The sequence below is a fragment of the Danio aesculapii genome, chromosome 25, assembly GCF_903798145.1.
Source record: "Danio aesculapii chromosome 25, fDanAes4.1, whole genome shotgun sequence".
Lineage (NCBI taxonomy): Eukaryota > Metazoa > Chordata > Actinopteri > Cypriniformes > Danionidae > Danio > Danio aesculapii.
The window spans coordinates 36,090,579-36,103,399 of record NC_079459.1 but is presented as its reverse complement, the minus strand read 5'-3'; the positions used below and the strand labels follow the sequence as shown (position 1 = coordinate 36,103,399).

The 12,821-nt window shown below is 33.6% G+C and overlaps 1 protein-coding gene across 1 annotated transcript in view; it reads right to left on the bottom strand.

Moving 5' to 3' along the window:
* Window positions 1–5,529: 5,529 nt before the first annotated feature.
* Window positions 5,530–12,821, bottom strand: part of LOC130219228 (neuronal acetylcholine receptor subunit alpha-7) — a 40,033-nt gene continuing 32,741 nt past the window's right edge. The window contains exons 10-11 of the mRNA XM_056451544.1: window positions 11,590–11,699; window positions 5,530–7,385 (exon numbers count right to left, since the gene is read on the bottom strand). Of these exons, the coding sequence (XP_056307519.1) occupies window positions 6,804–7,385; window positions 11,590–11,699 (692 nt within the window). The 3' untranslated portion in view covers window positions 5,530–6,803. The remainder of the gene's footprint in view (window positions 7,386–11,589; window positions 11,700–12,821) is intronic.

Here is a 12,821-nt window from a genome sequence, read left to right as displayed (position 1 = left end):
AAAAATAAATACATAAAATATTACATGCGTCTGAAAAAATTATCACAAATAAAACAAACATAAAATCTAAAATAAATAAAATAATTTCATGCATCTTTTGATAAAATACAAATAAATAAATGCAATATATAAAAAATAAATACATCATTACATGCGTCTGATAAAATACTCACAAATAAAACAAACATAAAATATTTAAAAAATAAATAAAATATTACATGCATCTTCTAATAAAATACTCACAAATAAAATGAACGTAAAATAAATGAATAATTATTATTATTATTTAATAATAATAAATAATAAAAAATAAATAAAATATTACATGCATCTTCTAATAAAATAATCACAAATAAAACGAACGTAAAATAAATAAATAAATTATTATTATTATTTAATAATAATAAATAATAAAAAATAAATAAAATATTACATGCATCTTCTAATAAAATAATCACAAATAAAACAAACGTAAAATATAAAAATAAATAAAATATTGCATGCATCTTCTGATAAAATACAAATAAAAGAAATGCAATTTATAAAAAATAAATACATTATTATATGCGTCTGATAAAATACAAATAAATCAAACATAAAATATTTAAAAATAAATAAAATATTGCATGCATCTTCTGATAAAATACTTACAAATAAAACAAACGTAAAATAAATAAATTATTATTATTATTAAATAATAATAAATAATAAAAAATAAATAAAATATTACATGCATCTTGTAATAAAATGAATATCAATATAAAATATTAAAAGAATATAAAATATTACTTGCAATATAAAATTACAACAATTTCTGACCTTGCATGATTCTAATGCATTTAAAGGAGTCTCAACTCTATATTAGCCCACTTTAACATACCATATTTACCTCAGGTTATGAAAAATCAGCATCTGAAAATCATTTTCCTCAGTGTAGGTAATCCGTCATCCACTGGAGGGCAACACGAGCATGTTTATTAGATAAATTGAATCTCCTTCTGAAACCTGGAAATGAAAGAGCAGCAGAAATCATGTCAAGTGATAATAAACGGAGTTGTTTATTGCTGTGCGTGCAGTTTGTGTGAAGATGATGGAGGACAGAATCTCAGGCTGACGCAGACATTTCAGCCTCTACATCTTTATTAATCTACGATATTTCTGTGCAGTGTTTTCTGAAGACGGAAACAGTTTGGCCTTGTGTTTTATTGCTCTGGTTATTTATGCCATTTATTAAAAGCATTTTTTAACACAGTAATCTGTCACAGAGTGAATATCCCAAAATATATGATCTTCTTTTCATGCAGAGCTATAAAACAGTAAAATAATAAATGCATGTAGACTTGCATTCAAAAGTCTCCTTCACTGCATTTAAGAGACGAATATAATTTTAAACTTATTATAAAAATGAGCTGTTATCTATGAGAACATACAGCAAAATGCAGATTTATTCCTGATTTAAAATGCGGAACTTTTCTTCATCATTACTCCAGTCGTCAGTGTCACGAGATCCTTCAGACATTTTAATAATATCAAGAAATATTTCTGATTATAATCTGCGTGGTCAAAATGTAGTTTATTTTGCTAGCGTACATTCATTCATTTTCTTTTCAGCTTAGTCCCTTTATTAATCAGGGGCCGCCACTGTGGAATGAACCGCCAACTTATCCAGCATATATTTTATGCTGCGGATGCCCTTCCAGCTGCAACCCATCACTGGGAAACATCCATACACACTCATTCACACTCATACACTAAGGAAAATTTAGCTTACCCAATTCACCTGTACCACATGTTTTTTTTTTGGACTTGTGGGGGAAACCGGAGCACCCAGAGGAAACCCACACGAACACGGGGAGAACATGCAAACTCTGCACAGAAATGCCAACTGACCCAGCCGGGGCTCGAACCAGTGACCTTCTTGCTGTGAGGTGATTGTGCTACCCACTGTGCTGCCCCACTAGCGTACATTGTTAGTCTTAAAGATATAATTCACCCAAACATGAAAATTAACTCACCATTTACTTACATTTGAATACGAAAACCTGTAACCATTGACTTCCATAGGAAAAGCAAATACTATGAAAGTCAATGGTTACAGGCTTCTAGCTTTCTTCCAAATGTATTCCTGTTAAGAAGAAAGTGTGAAGTGAACTTTTAGCTTTGACTTTAAGGTGAACAGTTATTCAATGCAAGTTAAATCACTAGGAAATCAGTTTGTTTTGTTTAATCTATAATCAAAATTTGACCATCTGCTTCCAGTCCTTCACTGATGACCTCAGGTTTACACATTGGGTGAAATATGCGTAGCCACGCCTCCCCCACCCAATGGTTAGTTGCTGAGAAAAGGCAAGAGGAGGAGACCAAAATGAAGCCCCGCCTCCAACTCAACATTTATTTATTTATTTATTTTTAATATATATATATATATATATATATATTATTTTTTTATTTTATTTTTTTATGCATTTTATAGATTCTATGATGACTACAAAATAAAAACACATTGAAACAGAATTAATTTGTATAATTATAAAAATGTCTTTACCGTGCTGTCCATGCTAAATAAAACCAAACGTGTCATTTTGACTATAGCCTATCTCTTTTAATTTAGGCCTACTTTTTATCTATCCAAGTAAAAGTAAAGAATACAACTCACAAACTGGGAATACACGTGACCTGTGTGTATTTATGTGCGTGTGAACACAATTTTGAGCTCATAACTCGAGAATAAACGTCTGAATTGCGAGATATAAAGTATAATTACCTTTGATATTGGTGAACAATAACTGAGTGTGTTAAAGAGCCAATCACATCCTGGTTTAACTGCTGTGAAGGATCATTCTGGAAAACAGACGTCTGCAGGTCCATCTGGAGGATTTCCTCAAAGTTAATAGAGATACACCATAGACTATCGTAACAATTGCACTGCCACATTTCCCTCAACGTTTGCTGATATTGTAGCAGCTCCTTTAAAGGTGCTGTATGTAAGTTTTTGACTTTGAAAAATGCCATAATATTGTAGCATGTTAGTAAAACAGTTCCTGTGCTTTAATTTGGGGTGTATCTGTATTTGCAATGTGGGGTTGTAAGGGGCTAGATTTTGGGAAAAAGCGAGTCTGCGCTTCTTCGGTTCCTTACAATATGTTTGCAGATATTTAAGAAACAAGTGAGCATACTTGATCTGAAAAACAATGCTGAAGTCAGATATTCTGCATCGAAAATGTTTTTTTCCGTGCCGGACCGCTGTCTTTGTTTGGATCATTTTAATCTGCCTAATGCCAGTTTAATCAATCATATTTCAGCTCCCTGGGTTGCCTTGGTGGAAAACCGGATATTTCAATCATTCATTCAAGAAAGGCTCTGAAAGCATGCATCTGTGACCGAAATACGATCTCCGGTGGACAGTAGTAGATTCAGTTCCACATGAGGTGGTTATTAATTAGAAAATTATATAAATATTACAGCGTGCCCTAACAACACGCTTCGTGACGAGATACGCAGACATGAGCAATTTGGCTGTTTGCAGCAGACGAAACATGACAGAAATATAAATACAGCCATTCAAAAGCACAGAATATGCACTCACTCTTATTTTCTTTTCCAGATCTGAGGGGAACTATCTGCTGCCGCTTTCAGTATATGGCAATAAATGTCATGTAAAATGGCATTCAAACTCACATTGTTAGCATTTAACACAGAATAAATCACATGGGGTTTACCTGAGGTGATCATCAAGTTTTCTGTTGTTCACCTGTGAGAAATAGAAGCCATTTTTAATATATCAATTCTAGGTGTTGGTAACGACAAAAACTGCTTTTAATGTTGAAAATACTCCTATTGGGTGCCGTTGCTTTTATATAGAACACGGTTTAAATCACTCACTCCTCCTGTCCTCAGTCTGGCAACCTGCGCTTTCGTATGTTTTGATCCAGGAGTGCAATACCTAGTTTAACCACTGGGTGTCAAACTTGCATACTGCACCTTTAAAGCTCGTCAAGCCTAACGTGGCCAATCAAAACAAAGTGGGCAGGACTTTACGGAGATTGCGAACGTTAAAATTCGGCGCGAAATTCGAAAATTCAGCATCGTTTTTAACGGTCAAAAGGCACAAGGTAAGACGTTTAATGTCTCAGCTATTTTATGATGTTTATGAAAACGATCACCAATAATTGGCTATTACCTGATGCAAATTATTGGATTTTTAGTCACATTTCCTCATTTGTAATAGATAATATACTGAATGAATGCTAATGTGATTCAAAACAGAATTAAGAAAAACAACGCAGCCTTTTATGCGATCATACTCTTATCAGTTGTATAAATAGAAATATTAACTAAAGTTTATTTAAAAAGAACTAACAGTAAAATAAAAAACACATTTTTTACTTGAAATAAAACTAACTTTCATCATTCCTGCTTGCGATTAATATTCTGAATGCAAAATACCCTGAATTCAGTCTATTCCTCACTCAAACACGATCAAAAGACTTCAGAAGATTTGACAAAATCTGTTTTGACACAAAGGTGCACCTTTATGTTTAAAAAATGATTGTTGCATTCAATATTGTTGTGCATTTGACTTAGTATGAAACGCAGTAACTCAAAGCTTCTGAAATCCCTCCACCACAGCTCTTTGAAACACATAAAACAGAATCTTTTAATAGGAAAATACATTTATTTATACAAGGTTCACAGACTGACACAGGAGACCTGAAAGATGATGTGATGCTGGGAAACAGCCATAAAACTGGAAAAGATAGACGAGAAACACTATATTCTTAACTTAAATAGTTCCAGTATATGCTTAATAATGTAGATAACACGAGTGTGTTCATCTGCTGTTTGCTACCAAGACTGAAATGATGAAGTTTCCATTTAATACAGCACACTATCAAGCCTGAAAAACAAGAAAACTTGATGCTGCAGGGTCCAAAAGAGATTTGATTTGAATTTTAATAATGACAAATGCTGTATTATTTTAGAAAAGAGCTCAAAACAACAGTTGGTCACAGACTTCACATTAAAAACACAACAAACACTTCAACATTCACATGAAAACAGTCATCAAAAATCCACACAGAACCAATAAACGACAATTATCACAAAGAAAACGTGTATTGCTGTTTATAAGACATTATCTGTGCAAGTATCTACGAGTTCAATGACCAGGAGCTCAAACCAGCATGTTTGCCGTATGATTTGTGTTCATGGCAGGTTATTTTACACATGATAAGCGAGTAATAAAGGTTATCATCCTTCGTTTTATGGCTGGAATAATAAATAAATTTAAAATACTAAAAAACACACATATTACATTTTCCTACATATGTTGCTACAATATCTGAATACATGTAAACATTTTGAAAAGCAAAAAAATAAAATCAATGAATTAACATTTTATCATTTTTTTACATGAACTCACTAATAACTACTTCACTACTAGAATTATTAGCAGTAATGCCACTTGTTTACATCAATTATGCTAGTAAATAATCTCAAACAAGTATTAAATAAAATTAAACTGCATAAAATCATTGCGATACTGCTGTGATATTGCTATTCGATATATATTATATGTCAAGTTAGCATCATAGTTGCGCACCTAAATATCTTAGTCATAATGTATGTAAAATGTCTCCATTATTTGAATATATGAACCATGTTTTGGAGTGACACAAAATAAAAACGTATTAATGGCATTAAACTGAAGACGAGGAAAATAAGGACCAATAAAAAGTGCATAAAAACATTATAATAATACAAATTTTTGACCAGCAAAATTACATTTCAATAGATCACTCCTCACTAGTTAGCATGTTAAATTAGTATATCTATTAAGGCTCTATCAAAAAAATATTGGTTGTTGAGTGTGCAAAAAAAAAGCTAAATAATGAGGCATATTTGGTAAAATCATTTGGCATCAGATGAAAACAGGAAAAAACTAATTGTAAGAATTTTGACATTTGGTGACGATATCAAGATTTTAAAACGTAGAACTGCATTAGACAATTGATCAGTCAATGCCGCACAAAAGTTTCAAGTTTTTTCCTGGTTGCGAAATTGTTACGGCAATTTGCTGCATATCTTCCGTAAGTTTGTCTCATTTACAAAAACTCATTCATGGAAATAAATTGAAATAGTAAGATGAGGAAGATGTGAATAAAAAGTGCATAAAATCTTTGTAATACTTATTTTCGTCAGTAAACTCAAATTCGGCATTTCGCTCAGCCTTAGTTAGCATCATAAAGTCCAATATCAATATACAATAGATCAATAAAATAAAATAATCAGGTGAAAAAATCTTTCGAAATGGCTTCTTCAACATCAGGATCCCGATACTGCAAAGGATGGTAAAAATAGAAAACGCCATTAAACACACCGATTGATTACCGCCGCCATTCGTTACACACACTTTTGTTTGCATACTGGTCGCAGAATCATTTAGCGGTATATTTCACTTCCTCCAGAATTTTGTGCTGGTTCTAGTTCTCTTTAATATACAAATTAAACAGCAATATTTATCTGTATTTCTTTACTAAAACAAAACGAAGACTTTGGTAAACATTTTGAAGCGACACAAACAAATCAATGAATCAACATTGAATTGATTCATCGACAAAAACTCATTCATGGAAATAAATCTCAATGCTAAGAAGGGGAAGATGAAGTAAATAAAAAGTGCGTTAGATCATTGTAATATGAATTTTCATCAGCAAAATCTAATTCGGCATTTCGCTTAGCCCTAGTTAACATCATATATGAAATTCCAATCCTAGTATAAAATAAATAAATAAATAAAATAATCAGGTGAAGAAATCTTTCGAAATGGCTTCTACAAAATTTGGCGCCGACATCAAGATCCCAATAGTGCAAAGGATGGTAAAAATGGAGAACGCCATTAAACACAATCGATCGATTACCGCCGCCGCAAACTTCCATTCGTTACACACACTTTCGTCCGCATCCTGGTCGCGGAATCGTTTAGCGATATATCTTACTTCCTCCAAAATTTTGGCTAGTTCTAGTTCCAAAGCCCCGCCCACAATCCCACCCGTGACTCCGCCCCTGATTTGAGCCCCTCCCCCAAGCACCGGCATGGCTGCTCCCGGCAACAGCACGTCTTCTTCAGCGTTGGCCATCAGTCGGCTGCAGAGGACGCTGTGCGATTCGTGTGCCGTGTAGTGGATGCCCTCCATCCCTCTGAAGCCAAAATATAGCATGTTCCCGCCGGCGGCCTGCAGCGCCCCCTGGCTGACGGACAGCTCCACGCTGGACACACTGCTGCGCCGGGCCGGTTTATTATGGCAGGCTAGACGAATTCGCTCCTCGCCCGGACGCCGCATTCGGAGAAACCACGCGCACCAGTTCAGGAGCAGAACACGCGTCTAGATAAAGACACACACACACACACACACACACACACACAAGTGAGTTTCATTCATCCATGCTTGATTAGTTCAGCAGTTTTATTTGCATAACTCAGAGATTCGCTGAGTCAATAAGACTGAATCAATTAAGGTGACTCATCATAATGCTGTTGGGGTTATCTGGAGGCGTTCGCTGCTTTACTCACAGTGCACAGCATAAAAGTACATTAATATTTTTATCAATTCTCAGTGAATATAGACAACATGTAAACAGAACACTTTTATTAAACAGTAATATATTTATTAAAATAAGACTTTGGTCTCCTAACATCCTTATGAATAGGGAAATAACACATTTAAATGAGTTTCCCAGTACTGGGTTGCAGTTGGAAGGGCATCCGCTGCATAAAACATAGAATACTTGGCAGTTCATTCCGCTGTGGTGACCCCTGATAAATAAGGGACTAAGCTGAAGGAAACTGATTAAATTAATACATTTAAATTCAAATGAGTTTTTGGGAAAGAAAATACTCAACTAGACAATTTCAACTAAATGTAATGATTTTTAAGGTTGTTTTGATTTATTAACTTTATTAATTCCAATTTATTAACATTTTATTTAATATTTTTCACTCTATGCACTGGGTTGTACTCTTTTTTTGCATAATTATCTTAAGTTATTTTGTTAGATTAGCTCCAGTTTTGTCTTTGTTATTGACTAATGTAATGTTTATGCACAAATATATTATTATAAAGCATTTTGTAGAAAATACTAATGTAAAAGAGAGATCTGTAAAGGGTGAACTCATTTATGCTGGGAACTGTATTCATTCATTTTTGCAAACAGCATGCATGTCATATATTTATGCATTTTATGTGTGTTTCTTCCTATAAAAACGTATTAATCTGTTGCATGCAGCAACTATTTGTTTCAACTGAATCTTTTCCCATTTATAATGTTGTGTATTTCACTTTCATTACTTTATGTCATACATCATAAATATATTTTAATTTTTTGTAAAAATGCAACAGAGCATTTCTTTATTTTTAGATACTGCTTGTATAAGGGTTATAGTTTAACTCTGTTTTATGATACATATTAGTCAGAGAGTTACAGTATTACAGTAAGAATCACAAGACATCAACTGTTCCAATCTATTAAAATTAGCTTACATTTTCTTCCTCTCTGAATCAAACAATGCAATTATATTTCTGCATCAAAAACAATATTTAGGGCAAAACACAAATAAAAATATAAAATAATAAGATAAAGAAACAACATTAAAGGGGAAAGTAATGCATATTAGGCCTCAGAGCAATACAGAAAGATATAAAAATACAAATATGCAAATGGTACAGCAGTAAAAAATGTATTAATTCATTTTAAAAATAGGAGGAAAGAATAAACATATATAAACATGCATATTATCACAGTGCTCTCTATTTATAACCAAGCCAGTGGCAGGTAAAATAGCTATCATTGTTTTTATTTATTTTTTTAAATGTAAGTGGAAGGGTTGCCAAATAGTGTCAAAATTTTCAGTATTACTGCAAACTGTATACCTAATCTCTTTTATTTGAATAGACTGCATCAGATCATGCATCAAATCTACTTGTATGGGATTTTAAAAAATTTATATACTAATATATTCAATTTCTGAACTTACATTTTTGCTGGAATTACTAAATCTTTTCTTAAATTTTCTTGTTTTGCATTCAGTTTTTATTACATATGTTATTAACAGGGTTCATACGGTCATGGAAAACCTGGAAAAGTCATGGAATTCTGACACGGCATTTTCCAGGCTTGGAAAAGTTTTGGAAAAACAGAACAACCCACAAAATTTAGGAAAAGTCGTGGAAATTAGTTGAACAAATATCTGAATAGTTGAGTAAGAGTTGCACGATATTGGAAGAATCTGACATTATTTAGTATTTCTGTGATGTATATTGCGATGTGAATACAATTTGACCAGATGATTTAACAGGTTTATTTGGATTGATTTGGGGGATTCTGTAGAGGAGTGAATCTCCAATAATATATAACAAATAAATGACAAGCATAGATAAATAAAATACAGCAAATACAAAAGTGAACTATAGTTTTCAGGTATTCACTATTCTGGTACAGATATTGAATAATCATCACTGCATAGTATTCATTGTAGATTATTTAATCTTTATTATAGTTTTTATTAATAAAGTTAGCTTTATTATTAAAACCTTATTATTAAAAAAAGACTTGTGGCCGGATGTTTTACACTCTGAAATGTTCACACAGTCACAGGGCTTAAAGGGACAGTTCACTCAAAGATTAAAGTGTACTCACTATGTACTCACCCTTCACTTGTTTCAGTAGTATAGGAGTTATTAAATCATCTTTTGTGCTCAATTTAAAAAAAAATGTTTGAAACAAGTGAAGGGTGTGATGAAAATGGTGAGTAATTTTTGGGTGAACTATCTCTTTAAAAATGCATGCAGATGATGAACTTTTACTCCATTATGATCAAACTCTGTATTCAACTATAATCCCAGCATTGCATATCCTGCGATGTGACTATTGCGGAAGCACACATTAGGATATCGATGCTGAAACGATATATTGCGCAGCCCTAACTTTAATATAGCTTAGTTGTCTTTACTTTTTTCTGTTCTTGGCCAGAACATGGATGCTCTCTAATTATTAGTGCTGTTTAAGCATGATCAGAATCAATTTTACAGAGATATAAAAACAAATGTAAACTAAATAGATTGTTGCGTGTTTTATGATATGCTGTAATAAATTTAAACATGCATTGTTTTTCTTATTATTTACCATGTATATGTAGACATTACATGAATCAATAGGTCATGAAAATTCACTTTAAAGTTCTGGAAAAGTCTTGGAATTGTAATAGTAAAAATGTGTATGAACCCTGTTTTAATATAATTTTAAATTGTGTTTTTTCCTTAAAGAAACTTGCATTTATTTATTTATTTATTTATGAGTGCATTTTTTTATTATTACCTATTATTAATTCTTCATAAATCTTCATAAATCTGTTGTGTTTGCTGCATCCTTCTGATTTGTGCTTGAATAATTATTGTAATTCTCCACACCGCAGGCCTGACACATGCTTCTTAAAGCAAAAAACGGAAATGAATATTTGATGTGTGCGATGTAAAGAGTGTGCCTGGAAGACAGACTTCGAGAAAGTTTGTTTCCGAGTGTCGCGTCTCATGCGTTTAGTATAAATCTGTGCTGGTGTCCAGCTGTGATTCAGATTCACAGCACGCTGTCGCTGAAAGGAGGACAGAAAACACTCTGTGACCTTCAACACTGAATGCAGACGCTGAGAAATCCTGAGCTGTTTACTCTGGTTATATTACTACTAATACCATTACAGAATAATGCAGTAAACCATAGAAAAGTATTTGGATATTAATGCACAATAAAAAAAGTATACATTAATAAAGATGGATCCATGCTTTCATGTTGTCGAGGCCAAATTCTGAGCCGAGCATCCGAATGTGTCAGCAGAAATGGAGACTCATCAGACCAGGCAACGTTTCTCCAATCTTCTATTGTCCAGTTTTGGTGAGCCTGTGTGAATTGTAGCCTCAGTTTCCTGTTCTTAGCTGACAGGAGCGGCACCCGGTGTGGTCTTCTGCTGCTGTAGCCCATCCGCCTCAAGGTTGGACGTGTTGTGTGTTCAGAGATGCTCTTCTGCAGACCTCGGTTGTAACGAGTGCTTATTTGAGTTACTGTTGCCTTTCTATCAGCTGGAACCAGTCTGGCCATTCTCCTCTGGCATCAACAAGGCATTTGCGCCCACAGAACTGCCGCTCACTGGATATTTCCTCTTTGTCTGACCATTCTCTGTAAACCCTAGAGATGGTTGTGCGTGAAAATCCCAGTAGATCAGCAGTTTCTGAAATACTCAGAGCAGCCCGTCTGGCACCAACAACCATGCCACGTTCAAAGTCACTTAAATCCCCTTTCTTCCCCATTCTGATGCTCGCTTTGAACTGCAGCAGATCGTCTTGACCATGTCTACATGCCTAAATGCACTGAGCTGCTGCCATGTGATTGGCTGATTAGAAATTTGTGTTAACAAGCAGTTGGACAGGTGTACCTAATAAAGTGGCCAGTGAGTGTATATGATATTTGTAAGGAATAATTACTTTATGGAGGCATACATATATAATAGTATTGTTGATTTGTCTTAATCTATTATCTTACCCATCTGGGCATCTTCGCTCCGTCTGGATCATGATAGTGGTACTGCAGCACCAGCACTGTAGCGATCACTGACAGACCCACAATCACCATTGTGGTGGCAAAATACTGAGCTGAAACACACACACACACACACAAAGAGTGAGACATGCAGAGAGACACAGATATAAGCACACATACACACAGAAATGTGTGTAATCAAATGGGTATGACATTGGTATTGCAGTATTGAGCTGGTTTATGAGGACATTTCTCTGTGTCCTCGTAAATTAAAATAGAATAAAATCAAATTTAATGTTTTTTTTTCACACTCAAAATTTTCCACAGGCTCTCTGTGAGGGGTTTGGGTTTGGTTTTTATAGTATAAAATATAGTATGCCTATAGAGAGTCCTCATAAACCACAAAAACCAACCTGTGTGTATGTATATGTGTGTGTGTGTGTGTGTGTGTGTGTGTGTGTGTGTGTGTCACTCATGAGATCTTCAGTCATGTGTGTCTGAACGCAAAATGTGACCATTAGAAAACAGCAGGCTTCAGTAAACACGCACACGCACACACACACACACACACACACACACACACTATCACCCTCAGACCGAGACACAAGAGCCTTTACTCATCTTAAATACAATATTTTTACATGATCTGTTAAATAAAAACACCAATTTATCCACAGCAAAGTGCAAAAGTGTGTGTAAAATGCACATTTAGTATCATTTTATCTCTCTTTGCCAATATATTTTATTTAAAATATAAATTATTATTTTACAAATGCTTTATATTTACATTTATGCCTTTAGTAGACACAACACACTGCACAAAAGAGTGAATGAATCATAATTATAACTAACAATAGTATTAATATATTAAATAAATAAGTATTATATTAGAAAAATAATTAAATTTATTACTAATACTCAAATTATTTTACAATAACTAAATATACAAATATTAATTATATATTTACTTATTACTTATAATTAACTGATTATCTGGGTGGTTCATTCCGCTGTGGCGACCCCTGATGAATAAATTGACTAAGCCGAATAAAAATAAATGAATGATTTTCTGTTTTATATATATATCCAGCAGCCTGAACATTCTGCTAAACGTCTCCTTTGCTTAAAGTCAAGCAGAATCTTCAAAAATGAGTTTATAACTCATAATCACATGAAAATCCGCTTGTGTCTGTCATTGTTTGATGGTTTTTCTCAGTAATGGAGCTTTAGGGAAC